This window comes from Phyllostomus hastatus, unplaced genomic scaffold (assembly GCF_019186645.2).
Source record: "Phyllostomus hastatus isolate PE091 unplaced genomic scaffold, TTU_PhHast_1.1 phas_contig_38, whole genome shotgun sequence".
Taxonomy (NCBI): Eukaryota; Metazoa; Chordata; class Mammalia; order Chiroptera; family Phyllostomidae; genus Phyllostomus; species Phyllostomus hastatus.
In genome coordinates this window covers 561,692-581,491 of record NW_025333869.1, presented here as the reverse complement: position 1 = coordinate 581,491, position 19,800 = coordinate 561,692, and the positions used below count along the sequence as shown (strand labels likewise).

At 36.1% G+C, this 19,800-nt stretch overlaps 1 protein-coding gene across 2 annotated transcripts in view; it reads left to right on the top strand.

Moving 5' to 3' along the window:
* Positions 1 to 19,800, top strand: part of MMP16 (matrix metallopeptidase 16) — a 263,481-nt gene that overhangs the window by 157,636 nt on the left and 86,045 nt on the right. For both annotated transcript variants that reach the window (XM_045842403.1, XM_045842405.1), the window contains exons 3-4: positions 2,313 to 2,435; positions 9,878 to 10,182. In XM_045842403.1, the coding sequence (XP_045698359.1) occupies positions 2,313 to 2,435; positions 9,878 to 10,182 (428 nt within the window). The remainder of the gene's footprint in view (positions 1 to 2,312; positions 2,436 to 9,877; positions 10,183 to 19,800) is intronic.

Sequence of the window (19,800 nt, the reverse complement as noted above, 5' to 3'; positions counted from 1 at the left end):
CCCCAAAATACATAAGGAATTCAACAGAGATATCTTTTAGCACAGAGACCCAACACTCATCCCTGAAAACCTGTCCTATCCTGAGAAAACACACTAGATCCAGCATATACATGGCCTAAAATGGAATTGAATAGTAATAAAAATTGAAAATCTTTTTACTAATTTCACTTTTTAACTTGTGGATTATTAACCTAATTTTACAGAATATAGTCTCATTAAACATACATTTGATTCTGATTATAACTAATTCTGTTTTGTTAAATTTTATTCCACTATCCATTTCAAGATTATTTCTGCATTTAGAGTGTTTTCTTAAATATTTTTCCTAGCTAAATATAAGTATAACCACATTCCACATTAAGTACATTTGGTTATATTTAATAACTTTATATTATTTATTATTCCAGTACTTTCAGTGAGATAAGTAAGGATATATACCTGTCTTGGGCATATTATAATTTTTATTGATGTAGTTAAAGAAAAACCCATATGTAAAAGTCACTTAAGCCATCATCAGCCTACCATTAATGCTCAGTTTTTGCTATCTAGATCTAGATCATACAATGTATAATGATGAAAGGTAATGTTTTTTTAGTTCCACTTAGTCATTGATATCTTTTTATGACAGGGGTCTTCAAGGCACTGAGAGTCTGTACATCTTCTGCCCTGGGTTTTTTACAGTCTTGTGAAATCTCTGTCAAATTTTGTGGTTTCAGAATGGTCCCCAGGATATTGGTTTAAAATCAGAGGGTCCTATCCTCAGCTCTGAGTTCAGTTCCATAGTATGATAGCCTGCTAAGAGTTTGCATTTTCAAGACGTCTCATTTGATCTGGAGATTTTAATAAACACAAAGAGTGATTTTCTGAAGTAACACAACATGCGTTATGATCTATTATGATCTAGGTAGAACTGTTAAGTCTGATCACTGCAATGTCTACATTGGTACTGGGGCAGAATAAAAAAGAAAAACTTTATTTTGAAACTTTATTTTCATTGTTGACAATGTTATAGATGTCCTCATTAACCCTGCCCCTTTGCCCGTCTCACCTCAGCTCCCACCCTACCTTCCCTCTGGCTATCACCACACTGTTGTCTGTGTCTATGGGTTATGCATATATGTTCTTTGGCTAATTCTTTCACTTTCTTTCATCCAGTCTAAAACAGAGAGACTTGTACTCTATACTGAAAAAGTATCATCTTTCTTAAAAAGTAAAAGTCATGATTTCGTTGTTGCATGAAATTTTTCTTTGTTTATAAAAGGTGATCAGCTGATTTAACCATGTAATGTAAACCATTCTATTCATTTTCACAAAACAGACATCCTTAGATAGTTTTCTCCATAGTCAACTTAAAGAGTATAAAAATTGTTAAGTATTTGGTGAAATACTGTTTTATCTCCACATTTTGAAGCATGTTGAACTATAGAGATTATGCATTAGCTTTGTAATTGTTAAGTTAAATGGGGTCATGAACAGTAAAGCCATTTTATGGGTCACTAAAGAAAAAATACTTAAAAGCATGAAAACCTTTCTGTTTGGACAAACGGCAACAATATGTAAAAAAATACAGCAATGGTCAAATAAGTTTCTAGGACAGCAGACCACTGTATCTGTATAAGTATTAAAGTTTATAAATCAAAAGCAGCATTTTATTTTCTTAGTATAAATATAGTAAACCTTATTTGTGTGATGCTAAGTGTCATTCAAAAAATATTTTTAAGCCCTGGCTGGCGTAGCTCAGTGGATTGAGCGCAGGCTGCAAACCAAAGTATCACAGGTTCAACTCCCAGTCAGGGCACATGCCTGGGTTGCAGGCCGTGACCCCCAGCAACCGCACATTGATGTCTCTCTCTCTCTCTCTCTCTCTCTCTCTATCTCCCTCCCTTCCCTCTCTAAAAATAAATAAATAAAATCTTTAAAAAATATATATATATATATTTTTTTAAGCATTGAATTTGGTTGTTATATGGCTGTCACTTGGAAATTATGATAATGAAGGTAAAAAAGAAAAAGGTGGAGAAAGGCAAATTTTAAACAAACACATTACCTCTCTGTAAGCTAAAGAGAGTAACATACACCCTCTTAACTCCTGAGATTTAAGGTCATGTAATAGATTTTTTAAATCGTTGAATGTTAAAGCTGGAAAAGACCTCACTGATCATTTATTTTATGTTTATTTTAAAAGTCTCATTTTATGAGACTCAGTCTACAGTTAGCTCAAAAGAAACTAGAGAGAGAAAAATATCTAAAAGTTCTGAGTTGGTTTCCTTTTGAAGTGGATAATCGGTAATGGAAGACATTGCCTTTTGTAGCTGGATGAAGAGACCTCGGTGTGGTGTGCCTGACCCGACAAGAGGCAGCTCCAAATTCAACATCCGTCGGAAGCGATATGCATTAACAGGCCAGAAGTGGCAGCACAAACACATCACCTACAGGTACGAGCACCAATGGTGAAGTCCTGTTCTCCATTTGTCACAGCTACTTATTCTGACATTCTTTTTGACATCTTATGCACATTGACTACATGATAACATATAGTAATACAATGTGCACATAAGGAACTTAATACTGTGAGTGAGAATATATTATCCATAGGCAGTTGTGTAGTCATTCCTAGACACACTCGGTCTCTTTTGTAAACTAGATGTTTCAGCTTCCCCAAATGAATATCTATATTCTGAGGGATTGTCAGATGAGTATCTGAACACATGGCATTCTTTAACAAGAATTCATAATCTAAAAAATACCAAAATAGTAAAATATCTAAGTAATACCCATTTAAAAATATGTCTTTGAATCCTTTAATTAACTTCCAGTATCAGTGTAATTGTTAATCTATGGTAAGATTATGGTTAGTGTTTAGGAACTGTCTTCAGAGCAGCTGCACCATTTGCATTTTCACCAGAAGTGATGAGAGTTCACTCCACAACCTTGACAGCACTTGGTGTTGTCAATGGTCTAATTGTAACCATTCTAATAGACATGTAGTGGTATCACTGTTGTTTCAATTTGCATTTCCTTGGTGACATACTATCTTCATATGTTTGTTTGCCATCTGTACATCTTCTTTGGTGAGATGTTTGTCAGATCTTTTGACCAAAAGGTGAAGTATTCTATAGGTTGAGTTGAGTTGATTAATAGTGATATTGAGTTCAACTATATCCTTATCTATTTCCTATTTGCACGGTTTGTCATTTACTGATAGAGAGCTGTTAGAGTGTCCAACTAAGAAGTGTGTTCATCTGTTTCATCTTGCAGTACTATCAGGCTTTGTGTCATGTATTTGGTTGTTCTGTAGTTAGGCATATACACATTCAAGTATGTTATGTCTTGTTGCAAAATCAACACCCTTATCATTACATAATGCCCTACTTTATCCCTGGTAATTTTCTTTGCTCTGAAATCAACTTTGGCTGAAATTAATATTGTTGTTACAGTTTCACTTTGATTGGTGTAGTATGGTATATCTTTCTTCATCTTTTTACTTTTAGTCTTATCAGTGACTTTATATCTAAGGTGGCAACATTTCTTGTAGGCAACATATAATTGGTGTTGCTTTTTAATTCACTGTGTCTGCCTTTTCATTGGTATATTTTGACCATTCACATTTAAAGTGATTATTGATATAGATTAATTTATATATTTCATATGTGTAACTCTCTGCTGCTCACTGCTGTTATTCTTGTGGATTATTTTTTGTCTTCTCTCTTTTTTCTGTCTTCTTTGGTTTTAAATGAGTACTGAATACATTTCTGTTTTCTACTAGCATATCAATGTTCTTTAGAAAGTATTTTAGTGATGATTTAGAGTTTGAATTACACATTTAAATTAATCAAAGTCATTCTTCAAATAACACTATACATACTACTTTACAGATTGCAGGTATCCTATCACAGAGTATCTCTAATTTCTCCCTCTTGTCCCTTATAACATTGTTTGCATTTTCTTCATTTACCTATTATTTATGTTCACCCAATATGTTGTCACTATTAGCATTTTGAACAATTATCTGTTAGAGCAATTAAAATAATAAAAATTATTATTTTTTTTATTTCTTCCCTAATGTTTGTTCTTTCTTTAAATAGATCTGAATTTCTGACCTGTAGAATTTTTCTTCTTTCTAAACAACTTCATTTAAAATTTCATAGAAGATGGTTTTACTGGCAATTGCCAGATGCATCTAATTTTGAAATTGTATTATATTAGTGAGTATTTATAATATATTCATTAATATGATACTACTATGTTAGATTATATTAATTAATACTTTTTTCCCATAAATTCACTCTTTGGCAAACCCTGATTTTAACTTAATGTTTCCTTGACTACTGAGGACACACACTAGGAATTATTACTTCACTGTAATAATTATGCAGAGTAAAGACTTAGACATTGTTAAGTATCAATCAGTTCCTTTTCAGAAACCTTTCTCATTTTCCCCTCTGAAGCCAGTGAATTCAATGAACCTGATGTTCATGTTGACTTCAAACAGAATTCCTCTGGACACACAGCAGGCTGAGAAACAGACACTGTTTAAGTAAGACCCAAAGTTATGTGGACTTAAATCTACCTTGCTTGGAAAGCTTGGAAAATAAACATATATTTAATATGAGGTTTCCTCAAGCGACTCCATGTTCAATCTTCAGTCTGTGGCCATTTGTAGCACACAGAAAAAAATTGAAGCTGTCATCAACTGTGCAAAATTTGAGTAAAAGTCAAATAGCTCTATTAAGCATTTCATATATAAACTTCACTTTATTTATTTTATAACATTATTTTACAAATATGTATTATAATTTTTGTGTCATGTATTGGAATTTTTAAGAATAACAGTTTTATTTTACACTTAATATCACAGGATTTCTCTGTGTTCTTTATTATTTAAGTTGTTAGCAAATACACAAAGTGTCTTTCAATGGTATAAGATTTCTAAATTGGTTTTGTTTCCATTTGGTTCCAAAGTCTAAGTTTGAAGTGCACTCGTGTCTTGTATTTATTAATAACACTACAAATACTGTGGTTCAACATATTCATAGCTTGAAAAAGAATAAGTTTTCCAATCCAAATGGTACTCCACATTTATTACTGTCTATTATATTATACAGCTTCATTTTTTCTCTGAACCATTAGGTAGATATATGACTAATATATATATATATATATATATATATATATATATATATATATATATATATATATATATATATATATATATATCATACCAACACATTTCATTTATTTTCTTTGCTGTACAATTATCCTTTATTTGAAAACAAAATAATTTATCCATTATACCTCAAATCAATACCATTTCCATCAATGATGTCCTCAGAAAATATCTGTCTAACACTAACTCTGTATTCCCACAATGATGACTCAAGGAAGCATCTGTATTCTTTAGATTGAACTCCTGAAATGTTTTTGTCCTTCCATTCATAGCCCCTTATTCATTTTTCATCAGGAACAGTGATCTTTGTAAACTGGAATACTACCAGGGTATTCCTCCACTTATAACACTGTGGTGGTGTCTTATCACAGAATATGGTCCATTCCTATGAGCTGTCTCCCCTCTGGTTGCTGGTCCTCCTTTGGACCTGTTCGCTGAGCAGTCTGTTTTGACCAGGCCAGTTTCACTCATGTTGCTCACTGCCCTTTTTTTCCTGGGAACTCAGTGCTAGGCACATGTGACTCCCTTGGTCTTTGAACTCACCTTTGTCATTTCCTTATCTGGCCTCCTCACTCCTCATCATCATGTCTGCAATTGTTTTCTTTTGTGGTTGTTCTTTTTTATTATTTCTCTCACATATTCTATCACTAGAATATGTAAGTCCTGCAAAAGCAGTATGCTTCACACTTGTGTCTCTCACACCTGAGACAGTATCCATTTTCTACTATGTTCTTCCAAATAATATGTCATAAAAATACTTGCCTAAGAATAGTGGTGGTGGGGTGGTTGCTTCTGAGATCCTTTAGTGTGAAAAGGAAATAAAATACTACTAGGAAAATTACAACATTAATCCCATTGCTTCTTCAGCCATCAACAAGAGATTCAGAGATTAAAAACAAGCTGGATGAAGGTCTGTGATACTTAAGTGTTGAAACTTTCCCTTTCTCAAATAGAGTTTACAGCATCATGCAGAACAAGACATAAAGCTAAAACAAAAATGAATCAGATAGAATAAAATAACAACAAAGCACTGTGTCACTCTGTCCTTGAGCAGGCAGGAATTCTTTCATTCTCTCCATCCTTTGGTTCATGTTGAATAATAGGGTGTCTTCCTTGGCACCGATTTTCTGTCACAGCCCATGTCTGAACATCAGTAGATATTGGCAAATGTTTCCTCACAGTATGTCCCAAATCCAACCAATTCTCAGTATCCCCTGGTCCAAAGCCCACCACCTCAAGCCTTAATTTTTGTGAAAGTCCCCCAGGCCTCCTTGCTTCCATTCTTGCTCCTTGTTAATCTACTCTTTTCCCCTTAATGACCCCAGTTGTTTACTTAGCACCTAAGTCATTGTCTCTTCTCTGTTTACTATACTCTTGGTCTTCGCCTCTCACTTGGAGCAAAAGCCAGACTGCTCACAACACCCACAGGCCCTGACGTGTCTGCATTCTTCCTCTTGCTGGCCCCTGTCTCAATGTTGCCCCATTCTGCCCAGGCTGCAGGTCACACTCCCAATGTGTCCACACTATCTCTTCCTGAAATACCCCACCCAACCCCATTCCATGTGTATTTTTCTTCATTTTCTTCATATATAAAAAATATTTACTATCAAACTTTCAATGTGAACATGTTCTAGAACCTGTATTAAAAAGTAGTGATAACCTTGTTTTAGATGTGCAAGTCTAGCTTAGAATTTAAGACAATGGATCCATGAGTCAGAATGCTTGGGCTGAAAAACCAGCCATGCCACTCTGAATTTCCTCCAAATGCCTCTGAATCTCAACTTCTTTCTTTGTAAAATTGACATAAATGCCCATGTCATTGGGTAACCATGGGGATTAAATAAGGTGCTGTGAAATGCTTACCTGGCTTATAGCAATACTGTTACTGAGCAAGCTGGGGCTCGGCCATCTGGTGCATTTACATATGACCCAACAATTAGTGTTGAAGGAAACAGGTTTTTATTCATATGATTCCAATGTCAATGGAGAGCCCTCCTCTTCCCCAAGACTCAGAGCCTCACTTGCTTCTCAAAAGACTACAAGCCAAAACCATGCCCAGAAGTTCCCCATATCCTTCTCTGTCTTTAAGCCAGTCATGTAAACAGATTTTCATTGCCCCTGGAATATGCTCTGCGGGTTTCAGAGTGGCTATCCTCTCTCAGCAGCTCTGTCCTTCAGGATGTGCAGTATACTATTCTCAGCCTCCATGTACTAGTTCAGGAAAACATGTGCCCTGTTACACTGGGTCACAGTGGAGTCCAGGGATGCATATATGCTAGGAGTGTGACTTCTCTGTACTTCCTTCAAAGAAGCAGAAGTCTGCAACTTAGCATTCTTGGGTACAGTTCAGCTCCAAGCATCTCTCATGAGTCTCGGAGACAAGGCAGGTTCCCTCAGCTCCATCAGCTCTGATGCCATCTTCTCCAGGCAGACCTCTATCTGCCTACCCTATGGCTCTCTCTCTGACTTTTAGACCTCCCAGCTGACCTCTTCTCCCACCCCATATCTCGTGGCTTTTTCTCCTCTCTTTTAGCCCACCATAATTTAAATGCTTGGCCTGGAACTTCCTGTGTGATCTCACGTCCAGGTTTCCTAGGGTATTGTTAGTATTTGCCTTTTTGCCAGTCCCCCATCCCCTGTATCTTTTACCTTCTTTTGACTGCCATCTTTAGTCAGGGAAAACATTCCCAATGACACATGAGCATCTGGGGTGAGCATCTGCCCCCTGCCTCTCTTATAGGCACAGGACGACCTCCTTCCACAGCACCCCCTCCACTTAGGTTCTCAGAGTCATGTGCACAATTTGCACTGTGCAGCAGCCTTTTTTCTTCAGGAAAGCATGGTTAATAACTTGACATGGTTATGCAATGTATCTTAAATGAAGTATTGCCCTACCATCCACTCTTCCCTTCCCCCAATCAAGGATTGTAGGGTTTACCTTCTGCATCCTGTCACAATGATGCTAATGCCATTATTGTTATTTTAGCATGATTTCTGCCTGACATTTGTAATGATGTGTATGCAGTTAAAATCACGTTAAAATATAATCTACATATAGAGTAGATATTTTTATAGAGTTATATTTTTAACCTGATTTTAACTACGTCCACATCATTACAAATGCCAGGCAGAAATCATGTTAAAATAACAATAATGGCATTAGCATCATTGTAACAAGATGAAGAGAACAGGCTGACAGTGACCAGAGGGGAGAGGGGAGGGGATTTCAGGGGAAAAGGGGAAGGGTTTACAGGAACAAGTATAAAGGACACATGGATAAAAACTAGGGTGGGTGAAAGTAGGAGGGAAGTGGGGAGGGCTGGGCAAAGGCTAGGATGGGAGTAAAGAACAGAAAACTGTAGTTGAACAACAATTAAAATTAAAATAATGAATTCTCAAAAAATATATAATCTACATACAGTTTTTCCACTTGAAAATATATCTTAACTTAAATGCCTTAAAAAGGCAAAACTGATTTTGATTTCATATTGTGGCATACAGTAGAAACACGATAATTTAGCACTTATTCCATTATTATAAATCAGTTACCTCCAGTTTTTCTTTATTATCCATTGCAATACATATTCACTTGAATATTACACACACCTTCATGTATTATGATAGGTCTTTAGTAAGAATTCATGGATTCATGGATGTAAGGTTATCAGCTGAAGGACTCTGAAATTTATTAATGCTTTTCATGGAAATTGCCCATTGCTTTTCATAAAAATGATATGAACTTATACTACCACAATATAAGATATATATGTATATTTATTTCATTCATATTCTATTTAGAAAAAAAATGTAAAAACACCTGAGGAATAAGAAATACCTAATTAGTGCCAAATGAATTGAGAGCATGAAGATAAACTAATTAAATAAATAACATTTAAGTTACTTCTTTAAATTTATGTAATAGCTAGATTTTTATATTAGAAAAGCTTTTCACTCACAGTGCTTATTTTAACAAAACTTAAGTATATAATAAGAAAATAATAGAACTCAGAAACTGCAATTAATTTTTTTTCTTTAAGAACTCAGAAATAGCCCTGGCTGGAGTAGCTCAGTGGATTGAGCGTGGGCTGCAAACCAAAGCATTGCAGGTTTGATTCTCAATCAGGGCACATGCCTGGGTTGTAGCCCACGGCCCCCAGCAACTGCAAATTGGTGTTTCTTTCTCTTTCTTTCTCCCTCCCTTCCCTCTCTAAAAATAAATAAATAAAATCTTTTTTAAAAAGTTTAAAAAAACTCAGAAATAACTGTTTGAGGAATTATCATAGATACACAAGACATTGTTTTGAAGTTATTTGTGGGCACAAAATTCTGTGTCTTTAAAAGTAACTACAACCAGAAAGAAATGGAGTTTTTTGCTTTTTTGTTTTTTGTTTTTAATTTCAGCTCCAAACTGCTGCACCTGTCTGATCATTAAGCAAAGTCATCTCCCTGTGGTTGTTCAGGAGGCAAAGTATCTGCTGGATCCAATGACCCACTGTTCCTCATTGTCAGGGACCTTTTCATGTATAGTCTTTACCAAAGAATACAATGCTGTTGAAAATTACATGACTCCAATGTAGTGAAATTTAGCTATAATAATTTAATTTGTTTCTTTCCTATTTAATATTTTACTCACTGAATAGATCAAAATCTTTAATAAGTCAGATTATATGTGATGAACCCATGACAATTATTCTTTTCTCTAAATTTCAGTATAAAGAACGTAACTCCAAAAGTAGGGGAGCCTGAAACCCGTAAAGCAATTCGCCGTGCCTTTGATGTGTGGCAGAATGTGACTCCTCTGACATTCGAAGAAGTGCCCTACAGTGAATTAGAAAATGGCAAACGAGATGTGGATATAACCATCATTTTTGCTTCTGGTTTCCATGGAGACAGCTCACCTTTTGATGGAGAGGGAGGGTTTTTGGCACATGCTTACTTCCCAGGACCAGGAATTGGGGGAGACACTCATTTTGACTCTGATGAGCCATGGACACTAGGAAATCCAAATCACGATGGTAAGTGCATCACTCTCCTCATAGTAAATAGTTCTCTTTTTTTATTTCATTTTTGGAATATCCAATTAATTCACAAACTTAAGGTATCAATTCTAAATTTGTTTTTAAAATTATGAAACAATGTATGAGCTTTTAATAAACTTTTAGAATAAAAATTGGTATGGGTCATTAGATAATGATGGTTTTCATGTGATCCTTTGATTAAAAACGAGAAGTTTTACCTTTTGTACAATGTCACTTAAAATATATATTTTATCATGACCTGAGGACATGTTTTCATTGCTTTTTGAGAGAGTGGAAGGGAGAAAAGGGAGAGAAACATTGATTGATTGCCTGTTGTATACACCTGGATCGAGGATTGAAACTGCAACCCAGGCATGACTGCTGCCTGGGAAATAAACTGACAACCCTTTGACTATGGGACAATACTCCAACTGAGCCACATGGGTCAGGGAACACTTAAAAGATTTAATAGAATTTAAGTCATTGGGTATTCATTAAGCAAATTTTGTTTTTTTTCTTTACACTTTGTTCCAGTGTTTTCACTTGAAACTTAACCCTGATTAACATTTATGATGTGGCTCCTACTGTATCTTTTCTGTTATTTTTTGCTTCTATTAATACCTTTCTACTTTGTAAAATTTTGTCCCTTTTCTTTTGTCTCATCCATTACCTTGGTCTCCCAATCTAGTGCAACTACAAAATTTATTATTTTGTATTATATTCTTCTTTATTTTTATCAAAACCACTTTCTTGCCAATCGGTGTTGACACTTCTATTAGTTTTATAATCTTATAATTATTTTCACATGCAAAAATAATGTAAAAATAAAAAACTCAATAACTAAAATAATAGTTATTTGAAATAAGAAACATGTGTTTCTTCCTAGACAACAAACCATACTTCAATTTTATGTTTAATAAAACATTCAGAGAATTGTTAAGATTCCAGAATTATAAGGCTCCAAATCAACCATCTCCCCAGTTCTTACATTCAAGATAAATACTTTTTTCTTACCATATAGTAGAATGTTATTGAAAATACAAGTGTGCATTGTGTAAAAGACAATTAATCAGCTAATAACACTCTTAATTTCTCCTTGCTGCATTAAACCTAGCCATCAAATTAAGGTTTGTTAATTTGTTAGATAGCTTAGTTAGTTGGATTAATGTTAATAGCCATGTGTTTTTAGAACTTGCAGTATTCAAACATTGAATAGAATGAATAAGGTTGAATTAAACTTAAAATAACATCAAATTTTGAAGAAAATACAATAAGTATGTTTTACAAAAATATCTAGTATTAAACAAAATGATGTTTTGAATTGTCAATAAGTGTATTGGTTATAATATTAAGTTATGGTATCATTTTTAAGAACTAGTTTGGAGACTAATGAAAAATGTGTTGAGAGATTTCACTGCTGTGGAATGAAAAACAAAATCTTCGGTGTCAGACAGCCCTGTATTTGATCCCTCCTTAACCGACCGCTGGCTCAGGAAGGCTCTCCCAAGCTGTGCATTGGTTTTCTCTCTTTGTCTTGTGTTGCAGGGCTGGAACTTTGTGAGTAGAAGCCTTTCCTCTTCAGGCCTGTGTAACCTGCTCTACTGAGCAGCTAATACTGAAATGTCCACAACAAGGGAGATGGACCATACTGGTTTGATGCATACATCAATTAAACTAAAATAGGTTTACTTTATTTTTATCAAAACCCCACAGATATTTTAATGAATTAGTTCAGATGCCTTCAATTATTAAATTTATTTCAAAGAATGGAAGGAATGTTTGCATTTTAAATGACATAGAAAAATGGCACTTATATTTGAATTTTGCTGAGACAGTCAAAATTGCATGTGCCTCCAAGGGAAGGACTTTCTTTTAAAATTCTGAACAGTGAATACTGTTTCCTTCCAATAATGAATCAGCTATTTTATATTTGTAGCTTTGAAGTTGTATTAATTTGGGTTCGTGACCTCATAAATGTAAAATTATTTTTAAAATCATCTATAAAGGCGATGAAGCCTACCAAAGGACTCTATTTTCTCTTAAAATATTAAAATGATCCAGAAAGCTGCAGAAATCCTTTAAATGTATGATTTCTCAGTGGTTTTCTTAGGCATTAGCCAGTATTTTTTTTTAAATAAGAAGCTCTAAGAAAAAATCTATAAGGGCATGTGAGATGATTTAGGAAATGAGAATACACTGATTTGGGTGGGATCAGTGTTATGAGTGCATATGTGTTTTGTATGATGTAAGGAATTTCCCAAGGAATATACATGTAAAAAGGATTCTGAAACACATAACTGATGGTGTCCAGTGAAGCCAGTGGACTATTGGCTCAAATTTTATATTAATATATTTCATTGCCTCTTAACTTTTACTGTACAAGTATAATAATTTTTGTAAATAGGCCCATTACTAAAAACCTGAACAAAACAGTTATTTAATATTTAGTGTTTAATTTGGAAGAAAATATTTTTTACTGGTCAAGTAGATATATATTTTTTCCTTTTGAGTGAGTTTAAGGAAATGACTTCAAAATAATAGTGTTTTCACATTTGCACGGAATTAGAGAGAAGTTAACTGACTGTTCAAGATGTAATACTATAAAAATTGACTGCTTAATTGAAATTCCAACCTTTGGCAACAGCCCAAACAAGAGGGTAGTATCCTGGAGAATATTCATCATTGATCAGAAGAACAACTTCTGGCTTTTCTTGGGTGCTGGTGAATGTGGAAAGAATTAATGTGTCCATCCACCATAGATCCTAACTATAAGATTGTCTTTGTATCACAAATACATAAAGCACAATTCTGAAATCTTCATGGATAAACTCTTTTAAAAAGAATTTATTTATTTATTTTTGGAGAAAAAGGAAGTAAGGGAGAAAGAGAGTAAGAGAAACATCAGTGAGTGTTTGCTTCATGTGCATCCTCTACCAGGGACCTGGCCCAAAATCCAAGCATGTGCCCTGGCTGAGAATCATACTGGCAACCATTTAGTTCACAGGCCAGCACTCAGTGCACTGAGCCACACCAGCCATGGCTGATAAATATTTTTTTAAAATCTAGTCCTTGCATAACGTCTATTTTACTTACCTGAAACATTTTCTTTCTCTCCAGTTCATTGCTCTTAAGCACCTAGAAAAGAGAGCAGCCTGATAATTTAGCAAAAAAATGAAATGAAAGAGCCTCTTGATAAGTACCCCCAGGTCATTCTCCATAGCATATTGCTCAGCTAATGAAGGCAATTTGTATTCCATCTACCTCAAAGGAGATAAACAGTGTCATAGGCCGCCAATAATTCTTAATTCCTTATTATACACCTTATCATCAATTTACTTGTAGTCATGATATCTTTTGAAAATTCAACCTAAAGCCTATTAAGTAAATTACACAATAGTTTCATTTAAATAAATAAACACATGCACATACACACCTCCACTAAAAGTGCCTTTTTTAAAGAGATTTTTTTCTTTTTTAACTTTTTTATGGAGTGGGTAAGTACAATATACATAGTATTCTCAGTAGAAAATGTTACTGTGATACGGTTTTTGAAAAGTATACATTGCCTGAACGTGAATTGGAAAAGTTAACTTTAGCAAAATATTAAGATTCTGAGTGTCATTATCATTGTTTCATTGGCAACCATATAAAGTTTAAATCGCACTATCAATGTAAACACAAACTTGTCACAAGAACTTTATAATTAGACAAGCATCTGTTATAGTTCTGGGATTTGAAATGGATAATCTCTTAGCAAAAATGTTACCTATGTAAATGATATATATAACTGTAACAAAAATATCCAGAAGGGAAAAGATAGCAGCAAGATAGGTGGGAGCAGAGTCCACTTCCCCCTGCATACAGGTAGAACACCTAGCCCATCTTCTGAGGAACAGAGTGAACAGCCAATGGTATCCCAGCATAGACGAAGGTTGGAGGCCAAAACTGTAGAGGACATTGAAAAATCAGATGGTAAGGAGATTACTTTTGGTTGGTAAAGTCCCTTGGACTAGTGTGGGGATCTAGGTGGCTGCAGCCCCAGGCCCAGTGCCTGCTGGGCCAGATTCAGGATTCTTGGAAGATAGCCAGGTCAATGATTCCTTCCCCTGCCAAACGGAGGTTTGAACAGCACCAGGAAGGACCTGGATGCTTGAAGTTGCTAATGGGATTAAGATGGAGTGGCAAACCCGTAGTAGCGGCATGCACCTGCTGAGACTGTGGATGCCAGCTGGGTCATTACCAGAGACATTGGGAAGCTGGGGGATGCTGGGAGAAGGGAGAAGAGTTGAGCCATGACAGACCCTGACCCAGATAGTCTCCAGTCTGGTTGCAAAGCCGGGCTGTGTGAGAGGCCAGGTGCTTGTTTGGAGCAGCAGGCTTGAACAGGAGCAATTAAAAAAAAAAAAAAGGTCTCAGGGCTGTTTAGGGAATTGCACCAGAATTCTCCTGCAGCGGTCACCCATGCCCCCTGCACTCCCTGTAGCCTCGGCCAAAGGCCTGCTCCTGCCACCAGGACCAAGGCCAAGCTCCCACTATCCCCAGCAGAGGAGGCCATGCACTTCTGCCCACAGCCTTGGGGGCAGTGTGCACCTGATCCAACCGCCACCAAGGCTACAGCACCCAACCCCACCTCTGCCCTACAGGCAAGAGCACTCCTCCTCCACTGAGGCCAAGGTGGCAAACCCACCCTGTGGGAAAGACTGGCTTGCTAAGAGGAAGGCAGAAAAGTTCCTCACAGAGGAGAGTAGCAGGGCTCAAGGAGTCAGCAGTCCCCAGAAAGATTTAACTCAGGGAGAAAGCTAAACTACCCTGAAGAGACTTTGAGAGCCCCTAGCACCTAGGACAGCAAAGAGTGATAAGGTGGTGTGTAACTTGCCCCTATTTGGCACACCTCAAGGACAGCACAACTGGTGGACTAAAGGCATAGGCTGGGTACAGAAGGGCACTGGGGGCCTGTAGCTAACTGAGAAACTGGGCTGAAGGATGGGCAATTGTGAAGAGCGCTGCTCAGACCTGGCCCCCACCCTGGAAAAACCACAGGAAGGGAGAAAAGAGAAACCCAACCCCCTCAGCCTTCTGTAGCCAGGAAGACCAGCAAGATTCCCTTGACCAGTTGAAAGCCAGCAGGAGGCTTTTTTTCCTTTCTTTCTTTTTATTTTGTTTTTTTTTCTCTATTTTTCATTCTATCCCCACACCCACAAGTGAGGCAATAAAACCTGGAGCTGTGAAAGGACCAGAGTCAGACACAAAAGTGGTCATCCCTACAACTGAGAAACAGAAAATTTTACTTTGCTATTCCACAGAACTTGCAAGTGATTGTTAATTTGTACTATTATTATTTTTTTCATTATTTTACTAATTTTGTTTTATTTGTATTTTTAAATTTTTCTTCTTTCTGTTTACTCTTCATTTTGTTAAATTGTATTGTTTCACTAGTTTCCCTTGTTTTCTCTTTCATAGAGTATTTTTAATTTTCTTTCTTTCACTTCACTTGTGTTCCAACAGCATACTACTACAGGCTATGTACTTCCTCTTCTTGTTATTCAGATCACGTAGATTCTGTCATGTGATTGTTGCTCCATTACTATTGTAAATAATTGTTGTTCCATTCAATGGTAAATACAATACAGCATCCCTCCTGAATCTTAGCTCATTTCACTGTCTTCTGGAACTTTATTGCCATTGTGGTTAAATGCATTCTCTTGCACACTATGCCTATTTTCTATCATTTACTCTCACTATATCTCATAATCTGACCACCCACAAGCTCACTGTTTTCTGGATGAAACTCATAATTCTCCATCCCTAGCAAAGTCTTATCTTTTTTCCACCCTGTCTAAAAAGTGACTAGTAGGGTGAAATATCACAGTTAACACTATACTTATTCAAAGGATCCCCTATCTCTCCTCTACAGGTTGGTATTTTAAATACCATAAAATACACTCCTGCTGACTTAATCCATTTTGCCTTCTTCCTCCAACTGATCACAAAAAAGACTAGGTGGGAGCTGTGAACACCAGTATACCTGCTGGAAGAGGAAAACCCACCAGCAATGGAACTACTAACAGATAACAACAGAAGAAGGTGAAGAAGGGAGTGGAAGCCACACTAACCTCCACCAGGACCTATCTGGAATTACAACTAAAAGGTAGAGAAATTATCCAGAGCAAACAACTGAACAATAATGAAAGAGAAGCCTTATAACCTAGGACAAAGAGAACAACTAGCTTCAGCACAACCTGCCCACACCTGAACAACAGCATATAAGACATGGTGGTCAGAGGGATCCTCAGTCAACCAGCTGGAGGGAAGGACCCACCAAAGAATGATCCAACAACAATCAAAGCCCAAAGACTCCAGAGAGCCAACATAAATAACAGCGCAAGAGCAGCAAATTTAGGAGATCAAGGAGACTACAGTGCTGAATCGCACAGATCTTCTACCATAGAAGTTCACACCACAAACTCAGGGAGTCAGAACAGATCGATTTAAGAAGCAGAGGCTAACAAGAAGAGTCTCACAAAAGGGGGGAGTCAAAGAAACAATCCCCAAATGAAAGGAGAGGAGGAAGCCTCAGAAAGAATGCTAAATGAAAGAGAGGCAAGTCAACCATTAGACATTGAGTTTAAAGCAATGGTTACAAAGAAGCTAATGAGCTCACAGAGAATTACCAAAAACTGCAGGGAAACTACAATGAACTCACTGCAAACTGTACCAACATGAAAAAGAAAATAGAGACTATCAACAAAGGCGAAGTGGAAATGAAGAATATAATTTCTGAATTGAAGAACACAGTAGAAGGTATCAAAAGCAGGCTTGATGAAGCAGAGGATTCAGTAAGCAAGCTGGAGGACCAGGTAGGAAAAAAACAGAAAGAGCAAGAAAAGAAAATGAGACTTAGAAAGAATGAAGAGGAAGTAAGGGAAATACAGGGCAACATGAAATGTAATAATATCTGTATAATAGGAATACCAGAAGAAGAAGAAGAGCAAGGGATAGAAAACCACTTTGAAGAAGTAATGATGGAAACTCCCCTAATTTGATGAGAGAAAAAATCATACAAATCCAGAAAACAGAGTCCCAGTCAAGATGAACCCAGAGAGACCCACTTCAAGACACATCATAATTAAAATGGCAAAATTCCAAGACAAACAGAGAATATTAAAGTCAGCAAGGGAGAAATAGGAAGTAATGTACAAGGGTGCCCCTATAAGGCTGCTAGCTAACATCTCAACGTAAACACTATAAGCCATAATGTAATGGCAAGGAATATTCCAAGTAATGAAAAACAAAGGCTCACAACCAAGACTACTTTATAAGGAAAGGCTCTCAATTAGAATGGAAGGCCAAATAGTTTCCTAGACAAAAGTAGCCACACAGAATACACTTCCTCCAAACCAGCTCTGTAAGAGATGCTAAAGGGTCTGCTCTAAGAACAGGAAAAAAAAAAAGAGTGAGAGAAAGAGGAACACAGGCTCAAAAAAAAATGGTCAATGAAAAAGTACCTACCAGTAAAAACCTTAAAGGTAAATTGATTAAATGCTCCAATCAAAAGACATAGGGTATATGAATGGATAAGAAAACATAACCCACACATATGCTGCCTACAAGAGACCCACCTCAGAACAAAAGACGTATACAGACTGAAAGTGAAGGGCTGGAAACAAATATTTCTAGCAAACAAACAGGAAAAAAGCCTGGGTAGCAATACCCATATCAAATAAGATAGACTTCAAAACAATGGACATAAAAAGAGAACCAGAAGGTAATTTCATAATACTCATGGGAAGAATCCATTGAGAAGACATAAGCATTGTAAATATATATGCACCCAACATGGGAGCACAGAGATACATAAGGAAAATCTTGGAGGACTTCAAGAAAGATTTTGACAGCAACACAATTGTAGTAGGGGCTTTTAATACGCCACTGTCAAAAATGGATAGATCTTCCAAATGAAATATCAACAAAGATATCGCAGCATTGACAATGTCCTAGATCAAATTTTGTTAACTGATATATACAGATCCTTTTCTCCTATAGAAGCAAAATACACATTCTTTTGAAATTTACATGGAACATTTTCAAAGATACAGCATATGATAGGAGACAAAACAAGCCTCAACAAATTCAAGAAAATTGAAATCTTATCAAGTTGTTTCTTTGACCACAAGAGACTGAAACTAGAAACCAACCTCACGGAAAAAACTCAAACTCCCGGAGACTGAACAGCATGCTATTAAACAATGAATGGGTCAAGAATGAGATCAAGGAAGAAATCAAGGTTTCTGGAAACAAGTGAAAATGAACTCAAAATAATCCATAACTTAAAGACAAAGAGAAGGCAGTTCTGAGAGTGAAGTTCATAGTGATACAGGCCTACCTAAAAAAGATAGAAACATTTCAAATAAATAACCTAATCCTACACCTACACAAACTCAAAGAACATCAACAAATGCAGCCCAGAACAAGTAGAGGGAGGAAGTAAACAAGATCAGAGAAGAATTATATGACATATAAATTAAAAACATGATTCTAAGAATCAATAAATCCAGGAACTGGTTCTTTGAAAAGATAAAAAAATTGACAAGCCTATAAGCAGACTCATCAAGAAAAAAAGAGAAAGGATCCAAATAAACACAATCAGAAATAAAAGAGTAGAGATTACAACTGATACCACAGAAATACAAAGGACTGAAAGAAATTACTACGAAGAACCTGTATGCCAAGAAATTTGAAAACCTAGGTTAAATGGACAAATTTCTAGAAAAATGTAATTTTCCAAAACTTAATGAGGAAAAGCAGAAAGCCTGAACAGACCAATAACAGCTGATGATATTGAAGCAGTAATCAGAAAACACCCAGCACACAAAAACCCAGGACCAGATGGTTGCACAGGAGAATTTCACAAAACATTTAAGGAAGAGCTAACCCCTATCCTTTACAGACTATTCCAAAAAATCCAAGAAGATAGAAAACTCCCAAAGTCTTTTTATGAAGCCAGTGTCATCCAATCCCAATACCAGATGAAGACATATAACAAAGAAAGAAAACTTCAGGCTGATATCACTGATGAACATAGATGCTAAAATCCTCAACAAAAGATTGGCAAGCTGCATCCAGGAATCCTATAAAAAGATTTTACACCATGATAAAGTGGCATTCATTCCAAGAATGCAAGGATGGTACAATACTCGAAAATCAATGAACGTAATACATCACATAAACAAAATGAAAGAAAAAAATCACATGATCATATCAATAGATGAGGAAAAAGTATTTGGTAAAGCACAACACCCATTTATGATAAAAAAATTCAGCAAAGTGGTAATAAAGGGAGTATTTATCAACCTAATGAAGGTAATATATGAGAGACCTACAGTGAACATCATACTCAATGGGTAGAAATTTAGAACTTTTACACTAAATCAAAAATAAGACAAGGATGTCAGCTTTCACCACTCCTATTCAACATAATATTGGAAGTCTTACAGCAGTTAGAAAAGAAAAAAAAATGCATCCAAATTGGGAAGAGGGAAGCAAACTGTCATTGTTTGCAGATGATGTGATAGTTACATAGAAAATCCTGTAGACTCCATCAAAAAACAGTTCAAC